Genomic DNA, 22344 nt, shown 5'->3' with positions numbered 1-22344 from the left:
AAATGAGCATGTACACACACACACACACACACACACACACACACACACACACACACACACACACACACACACACACACAAGCTACACAAACCATCCTCTCCAGAGTAGTCTGTCACCAAACCACTCACACAGCATCACCTTGTTCATGATTCCTTCGCCACGGAATCTCAATCCACAATAACAGCTCACACAGGATCACCATTTTGCATTTTTATTTTCATTTTGTTTGAAGGTGTTTTCTTGCGATTCTTTTTCTTTTCCATTTTATTTTTTCGTTTGCCGCGATTGGTTTTATTGGTTTCACGTCTCACTTGGATATTCATTTCACGTTTTAACCTTCTCTTCTCGCATGCCATTACAACTTTGTACCTTTAGCTTGCAGAACCGTGCCGTCATCGTGCTCATCTACTATTCATCTAACCCAGCAGTAAGCAGCCGTCTCTCAAATCTCTCACAAACAACCACACCGTAGCGACAGTTAAATCCTGTACGTCCCTTGCATTGCTTCGCCTTGCACCCATCGTCCACTCGTATGCTCGCTTCACACCGAATACGTCTCCGCATCCGACAGTCAGATCCCTTTGTGGCCATCGCAGGAACTGCGCTTCGAGTCAGGGAAAACCAAATGGAAGAGCTCGTTTTGTGAGTAGTTTGATCAGCTGGATATTTACCATGTACCATAAATGAGAGTTTAAAACTCCCTTTATATTGTGAACAAAAATAGAAAAATTCAATTAACTTCATTGCAAAGACTTATTGATCGTGAATATGGGGACATCCAATGTTAGTGTTTAAAACACCCATTATTTTGAAAAAATATATATTTTAATTTGAAGCCTAGTTCCAATAAAAATCTTGAACGACTTAACCCCCGGTCATGAGCTCAAAAGTGTGAAGGCCTCCCGGAGCCTCGATCGGATTGCGGAATCAGACTCTCCACAAGAATGAATGGACTGCCGGTCTATTCTTGTTGTTTGTCGTGTTTGGTGTGAAGCGAGCTTCGCTCCAAACCCCAGAGAAACCCAACCACACACACACTATCACTCAACATTTGTATATGCACTAACAGCGCAGACACCCTAATATTCAGATGAAGGGAAGCCTTCACAGCTTTATTTGGTTCTCCAGATCGCCTTTGTCGATGGTTTTTCTTTCACTTGAAATTTGCCGTAATTTCATTTTATTTTATTTTGTTTTATTTATATTTTTTTTTAACTCTCATCAAAAATTTGCTCTCGGAATCATCAACCATCCATCATGACACAATATCTGACAAGCTCACAAAATAACTGGACTGCCCGGATGTTGGTTCCATTTTGCAGGGACGGTGGAAGGGGGCCAAGGGGCCGCTCTCGCGATAGTAGCTCTATGTAGTAAAAAGAAAAAAAAAGAAAAAAAAACAAAAAAAAACATATATCAAGACTATAACAATCTATCAAAGTGCCTCTGTGTTTTCCCTCCATGCAATTAGTAAATTAACTTGACTTCAGGTTCTGTTCCCGTGCAGAAACTACGGTAGCGTCGGCCCGTGCGGCAACAATTGGCCTTTGGACAAAAACTTTATAGAGGACTGCAAAACTTTTTTCGTTTTTTTGTTTTTTTTGTAAAGAAAAGAAAAAAACACATACAAAGAGAGAGAGATCTTATACATATACAGTATATTTATGATATATGCTCCTTTTTAAGTGTTTACTAAATTAGCCATTTGGCAGTCTAGTTATTTTCTGAACACACGCGCACACTTGCACCCATACACCACACACACACACACACACACATACGCACACGCACTGCCCCGCCCCCACCCCTCTCTGTCACCAGCAACTACAACTTACCACCAACACAAACTCCAGTGACACCGCTCACTGGGACCAGTAGGTTTCAGACACGACACACAAACGCCAACGCAAACAAACAGCCTGCAGCGCAGCATCCTAAATAAGCGGAAAATGAACATGTCAAAGATCGACAGTAGATTTGAAGAAAAAAAATAAAAAGTGTTTTTTTTTTTGTTTTGTTTTGTTTTCTCGATGGAAAGTATTATTATTGAAAATTATGCGTCGATTGAGCCACGTGCAATGCATTGGGTAGATCATTGTGTTTGTCTGTTAGAGATTTTTAAGAAAGCTTAGAGAAAAGTGAAAAAAAAAATAATAATTCTATTTGTTTTTCAAAAGTCCATAAGCTCGGGGACTCTAAACTTAGAGGGCCATGAAAAAAAAAATCCTAGTCTTTGTATAAGTTGAGGGTTTTTTTTGTTTGTATTTTCCTTTGTCTCTCTCTCTCTCTCTCTCACTCTCTCTCTCTCTCTCTTTTCTTTTTTTTTTTATGTTTCACTTGTAACCGTTTGTTTATAAAAATGTGGGAGGGCCGAAGGAAAGATTTCTATGCGACGTCGTCAACAAAACAAATCATATATCACAAAGATTAAACTGGTGCTTTAACTGCTATAAAGTACATTCAGACCTATTATAAAGAACAAAATAACACACTGTTTTAGAAAGAAAAGAAAAAAAACAGCATTATTCCTCTCTCTCTATTTGTATTCTTCTTCTATTTGTATTGGGGGGGGGGTTCCTGTCCCTTAAGGTTGTGACACAAAAGGCATTTTGGTTCAACCTTTAGATCAGAAATACTAAATAAATAACCCCATTCCCACCAGTTAAAAACACACACACACACACACACACACACAAAACCAGTCAATCCCAGTTCACACACACACGACAAGGTCCCCCCCCCCCTCGTACTTGGGATGTTTTTTTCCGTAGCCCCCCCGCTCCACACACACACACACACACACACACACACACACACTGGTGTGTGCTGTAGTGTAGTCCAATATACAATATATTCACCACACACACACACACAGAAGTTTGGAATCCCATCAAATTACCAGGAGCCAGTCTGAACCATTTTAGAGTAAGATCCCAGCAAGATGACCCCCCAACCAAACACACACACACACGCACACACGCACACATGCACACACACACGCACACACACGCCCCCATCCCCCCCATTCTCTGTAAATGACTCTTGAGTAGTGCTTGTGCCGTAGTGTATAGTTTCCCAGCAGTTAAAGGTTGTCCTTAAAAGTGCCTTTTGTTCACAGACTCCATTTTGTAATCCAGATCGCCCCTTTCGAAACGGCTTGAAGGTTGCAGGTTGTGGCCCCTCGGAGCGTATTAAAGGAGGGCCCCAAAAAAAAAAAAAAAAAAAAAAAAAAAGCTGAAAAAAGAATCAAAAAAACAACACGGCCCCCCGGGGGTTAGCGGTCTCTGGGGCGACCTTTTATTTTTGAGCCTTCGAAAAAGAAAACCCTCCATTGTACCTCCCCTTATATTCTCTCTCTCTCTCTCTTCCTTTTCAAAGCCGTATATATATAGTACAAAAGGAAACTGGTGTGAATTAGTTCTTTACTTTTTATTGATAAATGATGAAAAAAAAAATGTTGTTTTTTTTTTGGAAAATGGCAAAAAAAAAAAAACTTGTTCTCGTCCAGCTCTTGCTTATTTTTTTCTCTCCCTTCCCCCTTCCCTGTCTCCTCCTCTGTCGGCTTTCTTCTCTTAGACACTGGAGTAGTCTGTATACTGTGTGTCCGTCGCTCTACGTCTCTTTCTATCTCTCTCTCGCGCGCGCTCTCTCTTTCTCTCGCCCGCCCTCTCCACTTATCGGAAGGGTTTGAACAAAAAAAATAATAATTGCAGAAAAAAGAAAAAAAACTTTTTGTCTTGAGCAGAATGCAGTTAGCTCACATGTTATTCTTGTCTGTACGCTTCACATTGTATTACCATACCCATCTCTTTAGCTTCTCCATTCAAACAGCTAATGTAAGTGAACAAATTACGCTGACGGGCTTTTGGGGGTGTGCCGGGCGGATGAGACGGGTCGACAAACAGGGGTTCGGCGGCAAACGTTTTTTCGGATTTTGGGAGTAGGGACGGGTTGAACGAGACGCCCGGAGAGCTGCTCTATGGGGTTCTGGAACAGGGGGCTGCTCTGATAGGGTAAAAGGGGTTATAGGCTTTGTTTTTTTTTTGTTTTTTTGTTTTTTTCTTCCTTTTTTTGCTATTTATTTTTTTCGGCGGGGTGGGGCAGGGGTTTTGATTTTTTTCATTTTTTGTTTTCAAATTTTTTGATTTTCTTTTCATTTAAATTCTGATTTCCTGTAATGTTTGCTATCAGGGTATGTATGCTGTCGTTTAGGCTTTTATTCATTCTTAAAAAAAAGAGAAGCCTTGGACTGTAAATGAAAACGCTACAAGCACCTTATAAGTAGATCTGCCCCACATGAGGCTGATAAAAAGCGGTTTTGTGATTCCCCACATTTATTCCCGCCACCATTCAGGTCTAGAATCTAATGTAACGGATGATAAAAAAAAAGCCATCGGCAGTATTAACCATGCAAATTCACACATTAGAATATATGAGCTGCCATTAAACCAGATTCTTAACTATTTAATTACAATCTGGTTCTTAATAAAAGGACTATAGGAAAAAAAAGTTGATTATTCTTCAACAGTTTTGGAATGAAATCAACTTATTTCCTGGTCTTTTTTTTTTTATTTTTTTTGGTGTCTGATAGTAAATAACCTTCAGTATAATGGAAGAACCCTTCCCCACTCTTGAGAAAACTACTGTTCTTTCTAGGGTTCCGGGAAGATTTTTCAACTGTCTTATCAACCTCATGTCGGGCTATCCGTGTCTCTGTTCTGTTGTTTATTTAGTTTTTTAGTTTTTTTTTTTAGGAGTGTGTGGTTTAGCGGCGTAAGAGGCAGAGCCCTTCTAGGCCCCCCCCGACTCCCCTGTTCTCCAGTCCCTCTGTCTGTGGCCTCTATGCAACGCCCCGTGTCTTTGTGCGAGCACCCCCAGAGCTCTAGGTGAAATGCATGTGTTAATTACAGTTTCTTTTCCATAAGAAGAAAAACACAGTTTGAGAAGAGCAGCACCTGATTGAATAAAAAGGATGTTCTTGACTGTACCCGCCTTCCTGTGCCGTGTCCTCCTTTCATAGGAAATGCGATAAAAGCAGCTACTCTGTAATTCCATGAGAGGGGTGCCATTTGGATTTCAGAATTTTTCATTTCATCCTAAAATGGCAGTCACACAAAAATATACTAATACAAAGAATAATAAAGCAGGATCTTATGCCATGTTTATGAAAGTGATGGTAATACAACATAAATCTGCTATGAATTCATTTAATTTTGTATGTATTTATATCCCCAATAGGTATACAAACAGGAAATATACATATTTGACAATATCTGGTGTTCCAAAAAAAAGACACAACAACTGACGTTATTCATTTTAAGCCGGTTTCAGACATCGATAATAGTTTCAATTAAAAGCCTGCAGTATTTTTTTTAGAGAGCAATCTAAATTGCAAGATGGCCAAACCGTCAGGGAAGGCATATGTATGCGGTGAAATGGTAAACCTTTTTGTAATCAGTCCATAACCATCAGCAGACTTCATCAACCTGGCCTTATGTTTGTCTGAGGGGCTATCGAGTTCAACAGCAGGCTAAATTATTAATCAAATGGGATAACTACAGTAGAGGGCTATAATTACAGGATGGATTGGGTGCCTAATCTATCTCAGATTATCTCAGCGCAGTTTGCCTACATGCAGTTATTAGTTAGCGGACATGATCTCTCCCCCAGTGGCTGCTCCCCCTGGGGCTCCTTGGCAGCCCCTGGTGCTGTCAGGGCTACAGTGACACCAACCTAAATGGCGGATCAGTTTCCCCGAAGAGGATATTTTGTCCTATCTGGCTCAGAGGGAGTGCCGCTATGGCTAGAAATACGGAGATTTACAAATAGATAATGGATTTAATTGTGATCTCAAAAACATAGATCTTCGAGTGATGGACAGTGGGTTTACCTGTCATTTGGGCTCTGATGGTTGGAGATGCAGCATGTTGAGGGTTTGGAGGTGAAGGTTGACTCGGGCTGAAAGAGATGGGATATATTGGGTGGGATATATTAGGCAGCAAGTGAACAGTCAGTTCTTGAAGTTTGATGTGTTGGAAGCAGGAAAAATGGACAAGCGTAAGGATCTGAGCCACTTTAACTTTAAGGGGCCAAATTGTTATGGCGAGAAGACTGTGTCAGCGCATCTCCAAAACAGCAGGTCTTGTGGGGTGTTCCTGATATGCAGTGGTTAGTACCTACCAAAACATGGTCCAAGGAAGCACAACCGGTGAACCGGTGACAGGGTCATGGGCGCCCATGGGCTCATTGATGCACACGGAGGGTGAAGTCTCGCCTGTCTGGTTCGACTCCACAGAAGAGCTACTGAAGCACAAATTGCTGGAAAAGTTAGTGCTGCAATGATAGAAAGGTGTCAGAACACACAGTGCATCACAGCTTGCTGTGTATGGGGCTGTGTAGCCGCAGACCAGTCAGACACTCCTTTGGTGTGGACACCGGCTTGGGGCGGTGCTGGAGTGGCTCAGAACTTGTCGTGGAGTGTGGGGGTTCTGTGCTGCAGTACCAGTGGAGCGGCCCCCACGGAGCGGCCCCCACGGAGCGGCCCCCACGGAGCGGCCCCCACGGAGCGGCCCTCACGGAGCGGCCCCCACGGAGCGGTCCCACCCATAACTTTTCATGGTCCCCCATGCAGGAACAAGTCATTGACTTCTGATTTTGATTTTGAACTTCAACGTGTGTCGCATCGTGCCAGTAAAGGGGCATAAATTAGCGTATCGAGCCAGGTGCAATGTTTACTTTTATTAATATATACATATATATATATTTTTTTTTTACCTGTGCTGTCAGCGTGCTCAGCATACAACAGAGTATTTGTATATCATTAGATCTGGGACAGCGTTAGTCTGCAAACGGAATTCAACTTCTCAACCTGCAATGCAACTCTTTATTCATTCTTTAATCATCAAGTACTACCTGTGGGATGACAAGAGCACAGTTTTTTGTTACACTGAACCGCCAGCAATCCCCCTCTTTGGAGAACAATCTTACCATGTTTTGGTCTATAAACAACTAATCACTACTCCAAGAGGGGGAGAATCACCATGGGTGAGACAAATAAACAACATGTACATTGAAAAACACAAACATAGAAACATCAGATGACAACATATATTGACAAAACTGAGTTAATTAAGTCCAGGAAAACTAATAACAGCAATTGGGCACGAGTAATAGCAATTGGGCACGTGGCGTCTTCCTGTCTGAGTTATGGCAGTAAATGAGGGAGGAAAGGAGAATGATGTGACCAGGGGTGTGTTCAAAGCAGGGTCTGGAGGTGTGTGTGTGTGTGTGTGTGTGTGTATGTGTGTGTGTGTGTGTGTGTGTGTGTGTGTGTGTGTGTGTGTGTGTGTGTGTGTGTGTGTGTGTGTGTGTGTGTGTGTGTGTGTGAAGTGTCCACCGGTGAGTGCACTCATACTGGTGTATGAGGTCAGTATTATATATCGTAGCGCCCCCAATCAGCGGAAAAGGCCCCAAAGCCACCCCTACCACCGCAGGAAAACCCTGAGCACTCCGTCCTGCAGTCACAGAATACTTTCCCCAAACATCAGAGAAGCCGGAAACCCATGGAGCAACATCCACGCCGGGCCCCGAGGAGCATAAACCAGTCCCAGGGAGCACGAGGAGACCCTGCACCCCTGAGGTGCACACATACAACCCACCCTCACATGCAGGCAAAAATGCAGCTGCAGGTGCAGAACCCAGCCCGTGGATGCCAGGCCCAGAACCAGGTGCCGCGCCAACATTCCGACAACCTGCTCGCAGTTGTGCAGCAGGCCGGGCAGCGGCCAAGGGGACCCCAACCCGGACCCGACCGAGCCTTAGCCATTGGAACAGCATTTTAAAAACCCGGGTGTCCCCACTAATTTTGGTGTAAAAACGGTATTAAAGACTACAAGACTTAATGGACCTGCTGCTAACATCTTGGTACCAGATACCACAGGACACCTTCAGAGGTCTTGTGGAGTCCATGCCTCAACGGGTCAGCTGTTTTGGCTGCATGAGGGGGAGCTAAACAATATTAGTGGTTATTAGTGGTGCTTTTAATGTTGTGGCTGATCTGTGTATTATGATAGACCAAGGCTGACAGACGGAGACTTGTAAGATTGTACATAATGCGTGTTTACTCACTCTCTATGGATCCAGTGCAGATATTCAGGGCCAGCAGCCCAGCGTTTTATCTAATTTTATCTTTATTCTTTCCTATTTATGTTTTTATTCTCATCTTCTCTCATCTGTCATCTTACTCTCACCTATTGTATATCTCTACTGTGTTTCATTCTGATTGGTGTTTCTGCTATGACACCTGAATTTCCCTCAGGGCATTTATAAAGGTTTGTCTTATCTTAGCTTAAGTGAGCACACAAATTTTAAAAAATATATATATACCAAGTATATTCATTTGAAATATGTAAGTCAATTGACTGCTATTCTCAATTTCTTATAAACAATCTATGAAACAATGTGAATAGGCACTGGAAGACCCTGTGAGCTCCAAATGAAAGACAGTGACCCTTAGCACTTTTATTGCATTCTCTGTTGTCAAAATGAACTGAAATGTATTGGGTCAAATTGCCCCGCGCAATTTAAACCTACAAAAAAATGACTGTAATTGAAAGTGTTACCCAAGTGTACACTTCAGAACATCAGCAAGGAACACATAGCAGTTAGTCAATAATGGAAAAAACACCAATAAAAGGAATACTGCGTGTCTGGTATGGGCCTGCCAATGTCCAGGATAAGGCCAGACTCAACAGGTCATCTGAGCAGCAAAGGGGATCATCGGCTGTGACCTGTCCACCCTTCAGGACCTCTACCAGGTCAAGAAGAAGGGCCAAAAAGATTATCGGTGTCAGGGAGGAATGACCCCCTCAGTAACCTGGATTGATGCGTTGATTCAGATGTGTGTACAAGTCCTTATTCCTTACATGAGAATCATCACACGTCACAACAACTCACTTATATCCACTTACTCGTTCATTGTATCAAACAAATAACCTGCAGTGCAATAACTACCTTATTATATTCAAGGGTGAAAACTCTCTCCCTCTATCCATGGTGACCTCCTCTTGATACAGGGTTTGTACCTGGGCCTCCAGGATTTTGATGATAATCTGAAAAACAGTTAGCAAATGATCCAATCATTCATTGTGCTGTCCTAGATAGTACACCTATTTGTCCCAGAGGGGTAAACGATTGACCACACTCACCCTATAATAACCTCCCATTTCTCAGAAAAATTCTTGAAAGGATACATCAGACAATTACGCTATTACTTATCCACTTATAATATCTATGATGGTTTACAAAGCTCTCACCGGCCTGGAACCAAAATGATATTTCAAACATACTGGTCAGCTATGAGCCGGTCAGGTCTCCCACGTCCTTTGACCTTTTAAACGTTCCAAGAGTTAATACTAAAGCTGGCAAAGCAGCCTTCTATTGTTATGCTCCCATACATTGGAACAGCTTCCAAGTCCATCTGTGATATGGCCCCAAGTTATCTATCTTTGATGAAACTAGTGCATGTCCGGTCAAACTTTTTGACTTTCTCAGACATTCTAACGGCAGAGTTAAACAAAATGTCAGTGTCTCGGTCCTGTGTTCCACAATGGAAGATGAAACTGTTTGTTAAAGTCATACACCGGGGAAAGAGCCCTGATGCCCCGCCCCCCGCTGTTGGCTGTTTATTAAAGGTCTATTGCTAATATTGAAAGTGTTGCGTGTCCAAATTGCACCAAGTTTGACAATGCACGTCCTTGGGGCCCCAGTAATATACCCGCCAAGTGTGAAGTAGATCGAATGAGGTAGATGTAAGTAGATCATTGTCGAAGTCATTGAAGGACAGACATACAGACTGAGATTCCTTTCTTTATAGTGAAATACACACACACACACACACACACACACACACATATTTCGGGTCATTCTAGATTGTTATTTTAGAGTGGTTTAACCAGTAACACATACATAGCTGACATTATGAGCTAGTTCCTGGACAGGCCCTACACTACAGATGTGTAGTTGTGGTCAGACCTACTGAAAGGGGAAGTTGCCAACGCTTGCTGGATTCTTCAATATATATTAAAATTTGATATACAACATTGACATTAAGCCTTAGAAAAGCAAACAACCATTTTAAAGACCGTATGTTATCACTGTAAAGTCATCTTCTTCTCGTCTTTCCACAAGCGCACTATGCACATACGCAATGGCGATGTTCACGCCCTGACGTGACGTATTTCCTGTCTTCCTCGCGCCGCTGCTTCTTCTTCTTCTTCTTCTTCTTTGGCGTTTACCGGCAGCTTGTATCCCAAATGTTGCACTACTGCCATCTTCTGGAGTAAATTAACTCCTACAATGTCCAGTGTGTCGGATGTACCTCATCAGTCCTGTCCTCAATAGGAAGCTGACCAAGCATCTTCTGCCTTGTCCGCTTCCACCACTCTGCAGTATGCTCTTTACTCCTCCTCCTGTTAACCCTACTGTTTTCATTTCTCGCATCAGGTCCTTTCTCTCCGCTACATATTTCCCGCAACTAACAAGCACATGTTCAACGGTTTCTGCTTTCTTACAATGATCACAGATGCCGGTTGGATGGTTCCCTATGATGTGAAGTGCACTGTTCAGATTACTGTGTCCAATTCTAAACCTGGTCATGACTGTCTTCTCTTTCCTACTTCTCACAATAGCAACTCTGTTTGGAATGGAATGTAAATGTCTTCCTCTTATCTACCGATCCCAGTGCTGCTGCCACTCTTTATTGATTTCCTTCTGTACAATGCGCTTTCCTTCTGATTTCGAGAGACTAATCAAGTGTCTATGTTTCCTTTTTTTTAACAGCTCGCTTGGCTACTTTGTCCACTCTTTCATTACCCAGAATGTTTGTGTGAGCAGGAACCCAAATGAATACGACCTCCACGCCTTGTTTCCTTTTTCTTGCGCGTATTGATATTATTCCGAACGGTAATTCCTGGTGATTATAGGATGTAGCTGCCATGAGACTGTACAGAGCAATGATGGAGTCACTACAGATTAAGACTTTGATTTGTGTTGTTCAACCCATTCTAAAGCCACCAAGATGGCCTACAGCCATTCCTGTTATTGGATACTTGGATGCATCTGTAAAAAAAAAAAACCTGCACACAGTCTTTATACTTAGATTCCTCATACCCATAAAGCTCACTCACCAGATCCACACTTTTATTTCTTATCTTGATTTGAAGTTATTTCAAATCTACCACCAGTTTCACACACAGGGATTAAAGGCCATATTACAGTTGGACAAAAGTCATTTTCATGCACTCCCAGGTCTCTTGCTGCTGCATCTCCTGTCCAGCCAAAACTTAATTGTTGTGCTCTCACACTCTCCCAGCTGGCCTTTAACAGTCTTTTGGCTGGATGACTATCTCCATGCCCCCTCAGATTTATCCAGCAGTTTACAAGCAGATGTTCCCGACCAAGACAGAGTGGCATTTCTCCTGTCTCACCTTTAAGTGCACACACTGGCGATGTTCTCACTGCCCCCCTAAAAAAAAAAACCCTCTCAAAAGCCTCAGCCGGTGTTTTATCCAGCCCTGCAAGCACAGATTTTGCACACTTTGCATACTTTGCATACCACACTCCCATGGTCCAGCCTTGATCTTATTATTTAAAAATGTTAAATCCCCACTTTGTCCCACACATTACAAGTTGATGAATCCCAACTTGCGCATGGCGTCAGGCCTGTTATCTCGGTGAACTCGGAGCCTGGGTGATCTGCCCGAAATTCCGAAAAATTCTATCTGACATTTCCCGGTGTCTCTTTTCATTTTCAATGTAGGATTTTTCCCGTGTTTCGGGGTGAATGGAACGCAGCGTGCGACGTGCTACATTGTACAGAAGTCGGAACTCGAAAACTCCACCTTCACCAAGGAACGGAGCGTTTAAGTTGGAATTCACTTCGGTTTTATTTGGGGGGGGGGGCGGGGGACGCCCGACTTGGATGTAAAGCACTCTGTCGTTTATGTGAGGTTAATATAGTTTTGTCGAGCGCGTGATTCACAAGCTTCTCTAAACAAACACATACTTGCCTCCGTGTTTTCCCCAACTGGAGCAACGAAACACGTTAAGCTCCGAGGTGGGCGCTACGGCGTCCGAGTGGCGGGGTTTCCGAGTTTCCGAACGCGGCATACCGGCGCTGACGGCGAGTGCCGCTGACGTAGTTTCCGGTGTGCACTTTTAGTAAACAAAAGAATCCACGGGACGCGGAGGTCTCCGTGCAAACACTTTTCAAAGCTGCAGTCGAGACTTTGCCTTTCACCAGCACCCACAGCGGGCCCACGGGGGTGGGGGGGCTTCCTGCGGGGCTCTGCTCGATGGGGAACTGCCTGTTCTCCCAGGGCGCGGATGACCTGTCGCCGCTGAACGAGTCCGAGGGCACCAGCCTGCCCGCGGAGCCTCCGCCGCCTTACCGGGTACACCGCGGGGGGACGCTTATCGCCTTTAGACTGTAGAACGCGCTCCCCGTCCTCAAGCTCATGTGCTCTTGGATTTGACACTCGCGTCCAATCATTTCAGACTACGAATAACAGTGAAACAAGTAAATCAATAGAGATGAAACAGTCAAAGTAGAGCAACGAGAATAAGAAAATAAAAACAGTGGTAATATGCATGTACAATAAACTATAAAACTAGAAATGAGCAAACAGAGCAGCGATGGGTGTTTAAAAGTTGATCCAAGTATATTTCAAGTGTTGTTTTGCTCTTGCCGACTTTTATGTAGTCATTTAAAGAACAGGTTTGGTCTACTAGTCAGCGGCAGGCTGTAAATTGAGTGAAAATATAGTTTTATTTCTTTATTATTTTGTTATTTTTAACTTTATTTAACCAGATGAATGTCATTGAGATTAAAAGCTCTTTTGCAAGAGAGACCTGGCCTAGAACGCAGCATAAAACAAGGTACATCAAGGTTATAAAAAAAGGATAATAAACACTCTGGTTAAAGGAAAAAAAGGAACAAACAAGCAAATGATTTTAAAAATACAGAAACCTGATGTAGTCATCATTTATGCCAAGTATGTTGGAAAAGGAACTTGACTCTACCTGTACCTGAGCATACTTGTTATAAGTGGGAGCCAAAATGAACCAAAAATGCATTTTAGAATAATTTAAGCACCTCTCAAGCACAACTTCACTCAGTCTGTACAACTTCATTTGTGTCAATTTAACATAAATTTAGTAGATGAATTGTTAAACTATAAGAAGCATACCAAATATAGTAAGTATACTTGTATATAATCACTTTAAGTCTCTCTTTAAGACTATGATACCTATGTATTATGAATTGTAGGGTTATGTTTGGAATGACCAACACTCCATTTTTTTAGTCTTTTCGATATTAAAAATGATCCAGTTATTATATTCATAATTATAACTTTTTAGCCTGCTTGTTTCTGGGAGAACCCCTACTGACCCAGTCAACAATCTAAAAACAGACAGTGGTTGGCTGATCACACTGATCACAGCCCTCTCTCCAGCAGGAGCGCCCCCAGCCGGTGCAGGTGTTCCACCCCTACCCTGGCCGCAGCCGCCTGGCCAGCCAGCTGAGCGAGGAGGAGCAGGTCTGCATCGCCCAGCGCATCGGCCTCATCCAGCACCTGCCCAAGGGCATCTTCGACCCGGGCTCCGAGCCCTCCGACAAGAAAGTCAAGGAGTGAGTCCAACACTGTTTAAAAAAAATCAATCAATCAATAAATAAATAAAGGCCCAGAAAATAAATTGTGTTATTACTTCTAAATTTGAGTTGTACTCCTCCAGATCTCCTGGCACTACAACTGTATTAAGATACAGTGAGACATTATGTTCTGTTTAATTGGCTCTATTCTATTCAAATTTAGTCAAATGTAGTCTGTGTTTTTTCCCAAAATAATATATATGTTTTTAAATTTACTTCAAAATCCTTAGACATTTTCCCCTGTTTTGTCAAAAGGTCAGTAATGGACACATACTGTAGGTGCCTAGTATCCCAAATGGGGGAAAAAGTATACTTAAGTTTGTTATCGTGACGTATACTTAATATATTTAGTACACTATTTCTGTATGAATTTATTGAAACTGCTAAAGTTGTATTTAAGATGTGCTTAAATATATAAAAGGGTATTTTCCATGTATTTTTGGCTACTTTTGATTACCAAAAGAACACACTTTTAACCTGACAGGCAATGAGACTAAGATTATATTATATTTAGACACATTGAAAATGGATTATATTTGTTTTGCGCGAACTCTGTGTAAAATTAAAGAACTCCAGAATGAACCCTGTCAAATGGGTTAAAAAATAGTTTTCGCTCATGCTATCATGAGTGAAAGAAATGAAAAATGATCTGGATGTTTCGTTTCCCCAAGGTGCGTGATCTGCATGATGGATTTTGAGTGCGACGACCTGATCCGCTTCCTACCGTGCCTCCACATCTACCACGTGGACTGCATCGACCCCTGGCTCATGCGCTCCTTCACCTGTCCCTCCTGCATGCAGCCCGTGGACGCCGCCCTGCTGGCCACGTACGACACTAACTGAGCCGACACGAATGAAACGAAAGGCACCTTATCAACAGGCAGACGGGGGAGGAGTGGGGCCACGCGGCAGTCAGGGCGGACACCAAGCCTCTGCGTTTTGTTTTTGGAGGTATATCTAGTCTTAGGAAAATCCATCTGCCCGTACTCTAGGAATATGTGCCAAATGAGCGATAGATTAAGGACACAACAAAAAGCAATACATTGCCAAAATCCAAATCTGCAAAAACCGGCAACTGGAACCGGAACTGATCATTTGCTATCCTTGTTATCTTGCAAATTACCAAAGTACCTTTTGCCGATCCCATAGGAAATCCAACCCTGTGCTTCACAATGTTTATGTGATGGGCAGTTATGGAGGAAAGAGTGAAAAGAGCAAAATCAGCTTTTTTACGGTCTCTGCTGACCCGACCGGAGAAGTTGCTTGTAGTTTTTTTTTTTTTTATTATTATATTATAGTTGTTATTCTTAAACGAGAACTGGATTTGTGTGTGTGTGTGTGTGTGTGTGTGTGTGTGTGTGTGTGTGTGTGTGTGTGTGTGTGTGTGTGTGTGTGTGTGTGTGTGTGTGTGTGTGTGTGTGTGTGTGGCCTTTGGTCGATATGTGTCCTTCGCTCTGCTTTGCCTTAACGTCAGACTCACTATCGTCTCGTGTTTACTGTCTACGACTTTAATGAAGACAAGCGATCCTGTGCAATCCCCCCTCAACGCACCTTGAGATACCTGCACTCTATAGCAAGTAGAAATTCTGTGTGTGTGCGTGCGTGCGTGTGCGAGAGAGATTTTAAGATTGTTTTACAATTAACCCGCTCTGCTGTTTAAGGCATACTTGTAGTTGCCTGATTTTTTTTTTTGGACAAAAATCCATAGTGCTTGTTTTGTGTTGATGGACTGTGAACGACGCATTTTTGGAAGGCTCTCGAGTCTCGAACAGTGGAATGATGTGGAATAGGTTTGGAGATTTGTAATATGAATGACTATTATTAACACAGAGAGCACAAGGCACGGTAGCAGTCGAGCGGAATGAGCAGTGTCTAAAAATGTTCAATGTAAGAGTACATGTTGTCGTCTGATGTTTCTATGTTTATGTTTTGTCAAGTCCATATTGTTGTTTGTCTGTTGTTTATGAGGATTGTTTTTTTATAGATCAAAAACATGGTAAGATTGTTCTCCAAAGAGGGGGATTGGTGGCGGTCTTGTATAATAAAAAAGCTGTGCTCTCGTCATCCCACAGGTCGTCCACAGGACACAGTTATTGCAGCAGTTCTTGATGATTAATAAAAAGTGGCATTGCAGGTTGAGAATTTGAGCTCCACCTGCAGATTAACTCTGTCTTGGATGCAATGGCATACAAATACTCTGTTGTATGCCCAGCATGCTGACAGCACAGGTTAAAAAAGAGAAAAAGAATGCAAGAGTGCTTGCGTCATTTTTTGAAAGAGCTTTTTAAACAAAACTGCGTTTTTAACAGGAAATCTTATGATATATAAGTAGAAAAAAGAAATCGCCTCTGTTTCTACCCACACTGCTGTGCCTTCTTTTTTAGTCTAAGTGAGCCAACGCCTATGGAGTACAATACATTATATAATATAATATAATATTATATTATATAATATTATATTATATACGTGACTGGTTTTGTTGTCTTGGTGCCGGGAGGCTTGTTGATGTCTCACGCATGAAGGAAAAGGTCTGCGATGAAACGTACTGTTCCAATCCTTTTGATCCCAAACCACATTAAAGTGGATACCCAAATTTGATCTACGTGTCTAGTGTTTCATGTTTCTACTTCTGGAGGTGCACTTCTATTTAATGCTGTAGGGCTCATATCGAGGTTCTCACTAGGTCCTCGCGGTGCTTGAAATGCTTGAAGTGAATTTTGTCCTCAGAAATTTAAGTACTGGAATACCTTAAAAATGGGCCCTTTTGTGCTGAAGGGCTTGAAAAGTCATTGGGGGAAAAAACGCAGTCATTGAAATCCTGTGACATTCCCACAGGTTTTGCTATTCCAATCATAATGTAATTAACATTTTCCAGAATGGCTTTTACCATATCGATCTTGCCAGGGAAATGTACATTTAACCCAGTATGGTTGGAAATAGACATACTCATAATAGTAGGTGACAATGAGAAAAATAATAGATATATATCGATATACTGTATATACACTATGTATGTACACTACCAGTCAAAAGACCTTAATTAATTAACACCTTAATTATTCCAGTTTTTATTTAAATGTACGCAGTTTAATGTCTCAATGTACTCTAAAATTAAAGCATAGAACAAATAAACAATTGGAGATTAAAAAAAAAAAAAATCATGGAATCGTTCTGTTCAACCAAATTTTCTCTTAGTTTTGACTCATCAAAGTAGCCACCTTTTCCAGATATAACAGCCGACCATACTCTTGGATTTCTTTCTACAATGGAAGTCAAATATTGTTGGGAAAGTTCTTCCCAACAGTGTTGCAGAAGTTCCCACAAATATGAGGCACTTGTAGGTTGTTTTGTTTTCATCCTTCTCTCCGGTTCAACCCCAACCAGACTGTGCCAGCCTTTCCATGATTTGAAGCTGTCTTGTTCATTTCTTCCACCGAATTTCTGCTGACATAGCCTGGAGGTATGACTGGGGTCATTATCTTGCTGTAGGCTGAACCCCTGACCAACGAGGTGTAGACCAGAGGGTATTGCATGGCGCTGCAAAATGCTGCGGTCGCCCTTTTGGTTCAAGGTGCTGGTTATTTTGCCATCTTAGCAATGGCTTTGTTACTGCCACCGGACTTGTCGAACCTGCAGCTCCAAGTCCTCTCTTCACAGTCGAAATTGAGACTTGCTTGGACCAGTGTTAAGCTGAGCCTGAAGATGTTGTCATCCTTTGAGCCCCATATCACGCGTTCAAGCTGTTCATTCCCAGAAACCTGTCTTCTGATTCTGTTGTGGCTTTGGGTCTGCCAGACCTCTTCCTGTCAAGAGTTTCCTCCAGTTTCCAAGTGCCTTTTGATGGTGTAGGAAACTGTTCTCACTGACAACTTGGCTTTCTTTGCAATTTCTATAAAGGAAACATCTACACTTTTAAGGGTTATAATGGTCTGTCCGTCTTCCTTTGTTATTGCCTTTTTCTTGCCATGATAATAGAAATATACTGCTTCCTGCAGTGCAATATTGTCCAAATAATGCTCCAGAGGGTGTAATAACACAGTGTGTTCCAACACTGCTTTTTGCTTTTTTTTACTCAAAAAAAGTTGGGACGCCTGTAGGTATTGTTTGCGTCAACCTTCAAGGCTTCATTTACTTCCATGGCTGCAAAACCGCCCTAGGTTGTTAACCCATTACTTGTTCCCTGAAAAAGGCCTTTTTTTATAACTCTGAAATTTACATTATTTGTCAGGGGTTTTTTGTTTGTTTTTTTAAACCTCTGGCAGTTTATCGCTGACCTTTGTACCATTTCAGGTTATTCACTGAACTTTGAACTGCTTAAATTTCAAAACAAAATGGAAAAATGAGGGTGTTCTAAACCTTTTGACTGGGGTCTATATAGTAGATAATAGATTATATAATATATAGATAGATACTAATATAAATAATAGACAGACTTACGTTATATTTTTATTAATAAAGATCACATTGAAAATGGATATTTGCTTTGCATGAAGTCCTTTAAAATGAAAATATAGTGCTCAAGAAAAATACTTGAAAGCCGTTTTATTTCATGTTGTAATGCCAGAATGAACCATCTTATGAACCAAAGAGGTTTTCGTTATTGTTGCATATCATCGAGGCTAAAATGAAATTGTAATACTTTATCGACCAAGAACCACCCGAGTGTAGGTTATTTTGGACTTAAAACTTTAAATTAAAGTTTATTCGATGTCATGGGGCACCATCCTGACTGAGATTGAACAGAGTAAGCTCCTGTACATCTCTAAATAACACCCCTAAAGGGCACAAAAATGTGATGTCATGCGACATGTGAGAGTCATTACTCAGATTGTACAAACACGCAAAACGATGGGAAGCAATACTGATTATAAACAGGTCGTGTCGGAATAAGTATGTAATAAGTCATTGAAACGTTTTTATTACAAAGTTAAAACATTACAGTACATCCAGACATTTCTGTTCAAAAATATTGCACATTTCACAATTTTTACATAACACAATTTGCATGGCAAAGAAGGCATCAATATACGTATACATAAGTACATCCTTTTAACGAATAACCTGAGGGTTGGCTGTGCTAGCAAAGTGCTCCGTTACATCCTGGGTCTAAAAAGCGTAGATCCCCATGCCCAAGGTGGCTAGGGCCACACAGAGCCCCAGAACTATCCTGAGGAGGCCGCTGGGGGTGTGAAGCGTCGCCGCCAGCCGCGGATCTCCTGATGAAGGGCGAAAGAAAAATTAAAAAAGGTTTTGTCAACAGCGATTACTATAGGAGTCATATTACTATTCTTTATTGAAATCGTCCCATTTCATTTTACCATTGGTGAGTTTGAACGTTCCCAGCTCTCCGTCGCTCTGACAGACGCTCAGCATGGCCTGCAGCTCATCAAAGACCTGCCCAAAAAAAACAAAAGTTCATCATATTATATTATTATTTAATTGGGGATTTTGAGCCAATGCCAGAAATATTGCAAATAATAGAATTGTCATCGTAGTATCATTGTTTTATGCCACTATCATAGTCATCGTAGTCAGAAATGGACTTCAGAGACAATCAGATTGTAAATCGGACAACGAAAGCCTCCAGATGGTAACAACCCTCTACTGTTGCTGAAACCTGTCCCTGCCTCTTACCCGGATGTTCAGCTCGAAGGCTCGGACGGCCTCCTCCAGCATGCCGTTCTTCTCCTCCTCTGTCAGCTCAATGGCGTTCATCCGGCCGCGGTAGAGCTGCTTGAACAGGTTGGGGCTGGAAACGCCGGGGAAGGAGAAGAAGGCGAGCCCGTCGCGGCTCCTCAGCCCCAGGGACTTCTGGGTGATCCGGCCCAGGACCTGCCCTCCCGACAGGTCGCCCAGGTAGCGGGTGTAGGCGTGGGCCACCAGGAACTCAGGGTTCTCCGCTCCAATCTGAGGGAGAGAAAGACGGAGGTGGACGGTCAGCGAATGCCTTTGGAAAATTCTGTTTCTTTCTTTAGGGGTGCGACCCTAGTCCACCAATGTTTTATAGACCGGAGGTCTTCAACTGGACTTGCCTGTCTTAGTCTGTGGGCGTATCTTTTCGTGGCTGCTGGGACGACCATCTTCTCTTTCCAGTCGGCTCCGTAGAAGTGCTCCAGGTCCTTCTGGATCGCCGCCAGTCTCGCCAGCTCCGCGGGAAAGTAGATAGGGGCGACGGCGGGGTGGTCGCAGTTCCTGTCCAGTTCTTCTTCCAAAGCCTGGTAGATGTGGTGCAGCGAGCACAGCAGGAGCTGAGCAGAGACAAGAGGACCAGGTTTGAGAAAGGGGGGAGGGGGCGGATCGGTCGCGACTCGAGATCACCCCGGAAAAATTGTGATCCAGTGTGGTACTGTGTGCTACCTTGTACTGCGCCAGGGTGACCTGCCCCCTCTGATAACTCCGCATCATCTCCGTGTTCTCTGCCCTGATGTGGCTCTCCTTGGTCACCGCTTTGATTTGTTCCGAAAGATCCCTAAAGACAAAAAGGGATTTGGGGTGTTTTTTGGGGGATTTCGCCGCGTCACTTTTCGAATGGAACCATAGACGGAACATTACGAGGGGTACGTGAGGGGGCGCATGGCAGAGGCTGTAAGGTTTACAGGCGTCTAGGCTCAGTACATGTCATTTATTGACTCCAAAGTACAGCCATGGAAAAACAGCAAAACTGTCCCGTTTCAATGCAGGTTATCTGTGTAACTGATTCAGTTCTGCAAGTGCAGCAAGACGAGTGAGAACACGGGCCAATTGCATGGGCTCACTCAATTAAATTGCATTTAATATATGATTATATTATACATTAAATGTATATTACATTTCATATTCTTGTTTTATTTTTATTTCATTCTTAATCTACATGGTATATTTCTTGTGCTGTCTATTAGCTTGTTTTATTTTTTATATTGTCTCTGAACATTTCACTGCATATATGTATGGAAGTATGTATATGTATGTGACAAATAAAAATCTTGAATCTTGAATCTTGAACTTAGTTTAAAAAATCGCACATCTGTACTTAATTTAGGTATCTCAATGCTGCTCACATTACTGCCATGCATTGTGGATGGTAAATAAAATAAACTGTAAATCATGAATCAAATCAGCTACCGGTCAGAGATCTCCTCTGGTGCTGTGTGGGTCCTCTTCTCTGCCTCCATGTCTACGCCTGGAGGAAAGAACAGCGTCCGCTCCATCAGGTTCAGGGTTGAACGACGCAATAACGTCACAATAAAAGTTCCTGCCTGGCCTGCCACTCACCGGTCGGATCGTTAGGTCGCTACTCCGAAGTTCCAGCGGCGGGCCGTCGTCTGCGTGCGCCGTTAGTCCTGTGTCGGGCGCCACGGTGCTCCGCTTTATACGCTCCCACGCCTCCTCCGCCCCCTCCCCGGCTCAACCCGAGCCCAAAACAGGAAGAACCTCCGGATGATTCAACGTCTCCGTTCGGAGCCTGGAGGAGGAGGGAGCTCTGCTAAACGTGACGGGGCAACTTTTTTTTTTCCCAAGCGCAGAGCTGCTAAACATGACGGAGCAGCTTTAGCACAAAGAGGGAAAAGTCTAAACAAGATGAGGCAACTTTGGCCCATAGAGGGAATGGTCTAAACATGAGAGGGCAACTTTAATATTAAGAGGGACAACTTGTCTTAACATGCGAGGGCAACTTTAACACTAAGAGGGACAACTTGTCTTAACATGCGAGGGCAACTTTAACACTAAGAGGGACAACTTGTCTTAACATGCGAGGGCAACTTTAACACTAAGAGGGACAACTTGTCTTAACATGCGAGGGCAACTTTAACACTAAGAGGGACAACTTGTCTTAACATGCGAGGGCAACTTTAACACTAAGAGGGACAACTTGTCTTAACATGCGAGGGCAACTTTTACACTAAGAGGGACAACTTGTCTTAACATGCGAGGGCAACTTTAACATTAAGGAACAAACTTGTCTTAACATGCGAGGGCAACTTTAACACTAAGAGGGACAACTTGTCTTAACATGCGAGGGCAACTTTAACACTAAGAGGGACAACTTGTCTTAACATGCGAGGGCAACTTTAACACTAAGAGGGACAACTTGTCTTAACATGCGAGGGCAACTTTTACACTAAGAGGGACAACTTGTCTTAACATGCGAGGGCAACTTTAACATTAAGGAACAAACTTGTCTTAACATGCGAGGGCAACTTTAACACTAAGAGGGACAACTTGTCTTAACATGCGAGGGCAACTTTAACATTAAGGAACAAACTTGTCTTAACATGCGAGGGCAACTTTAACATTAAGAGGGACAACTTGTCTTAACATGAGAGGGCAACTTTTCACACAAAGAGGGAGAACTCGTCTAAACGTGACAGGGCTACTTTAGCACAAAGACGGAGCCCAGTGGTGGGAGGAGGGACTTTTCATGACCCAGCGGCTGAAAGGAGCTTGTGGGTGGAGGCTCCGTTCCAATGCTGAGATTGGAGGCGCGACCATTCCTTAACGTGACGCTGCGAATCACTGGAACCACTGCTTTCTAATCTTTATTTTACTGTTCGGTTTGATACTTTTTTTTTTTTTTTTGTATTAATCAACTTTCAACTTTTCAAACCCCGCCGCTGATGAAATGAAACTCATTTCGTGCCGTCGTTGGGTGGCGA

General features: G+C 42.7%; 3 protein-coding genes across 3 annotated transcripts in view; 2 read left to right on the top strand and 1 right to left on the bottom strand.

Annotated features, from left to right (window-relative positions):
• Positions 1–6652, top strand: part of LOC307229511 (nuclear factor 1 X-type-like) — a gene marked incomplete at its 3' end in the record, with an annotated part of 115283 nt that extends 108631 nt beyond the window's left edge. Inside the window, exon 11 of the mRNA XM_079999510.1 lies at positions 6500–6652. Coding sequence (XP_079855636.1) covers positions 6500–6652 — 153 coding nt within the window. The remainder of the gene's footprint in view (positions 1–6499) is intronic.
• A 5579-nt stretch (positions 6653–12231) lies between these two features.
• On the top strand, positions 12232–16309 carry rnf11a (ring finger protein 11a). Its single transcript, XM_079999350.1, has 3 exons — positions 12232–12452; positions 13518–13690; positions 14383–16309. The coding sequence occupies exons 1-3, from the start codon at positions 12354–12356 to the stop codon at positions 14552–14554; spliced, it is 444 nt and encodes a 147-aa protein (XP_079855476.1). The 5' UTR covers positions 12232–12353; the 3' UTR covers positions 14555–16309.
• Positions 16310–18396: 2087 nt separating this feature from the next.
• Positions 18397–21138, bottom strand: hmox1b (heme oxygenase 1b). The gene is made up of 7 exons (XM_079998431.1): positions 20963–21138; positions 20813–20870; positions 20069–20180; positions 19744–19959; positions 19346–19618; positions 19030–19105; positions 18397–18927 (listed from the first exon to the last, which is right to left on the bottom strand). The coding sequence occupies exons 2-7, from the start codon at positions 20860–20862 to the stop codon at positions 18818–18820; spliced, it is 837 nt and encodes a 278-aa protein (XP_079854557.1). The 5' UTR covers positions 20863–20870; positions 20963–21138; the 3' UTR covers positions 18397–18817.
• Between the last annotated feature and the right edge of the window lie 1206 nt (positions 21139–22344).

Source organism: Zeus faber, assembly GCF_960531495.2.
Source record: "Zeus faber genome assembly, chromosome: 4".
Lineage (NCBI taxonomy): Eukaryota > Metazoa > Chordata > Actinopteri > Zeiformes > Zeidae > Zeus > Zeus faber.
Note: the sequence above shows the minus strand (reverse complement) of the source record. Positions and strands in the feature narration are given on the sequence as shown.

Coding starts and splice junctions, on each gene's coding strand:
- rnf11a (XM_079999350.1), top strand. CDS start 12,354: ATGGGGAACTGCCTGTTCTCCCAGGGCGCGGATGACCTGTCGCCGCTG. Junction 12,453..13,517: donor AGCCTCCGCCGCCTTACCGG/GTACACCGCGGG, acceptor TCTCTCCAGCAG/GAGCGCCCCCAGCCGGTGCA. Junction 13,691..14,382: donor TCCGACAAGAAAGTCAAGGA/GTGAGTCCAACA, acceptor CGTTTCCCCAAG/GTGCGTGATCTGCATGATGG.
- hmox1b (XM_079998431.1), bottom strand. CDS start 20,862: ATGGAGGCAGAGAAGAGGACCCACACAGCACCAGAGGAGATCTCTGAC. Junction 20,181..20,812: donor CCAGAGGAGATCTCTGACCG/GTAGCTGATTTG, acceptor TTTTGTCTTTAG/GGATCTTTCGGAACAAATCA. Junction 19,960..20,068: donor TCACCCTGGCGCAGTACAAG/GTAGCACACAGT, acceptor GTCTCTGCTCAG/CTCCTGCTGTGCTCGCTGCA.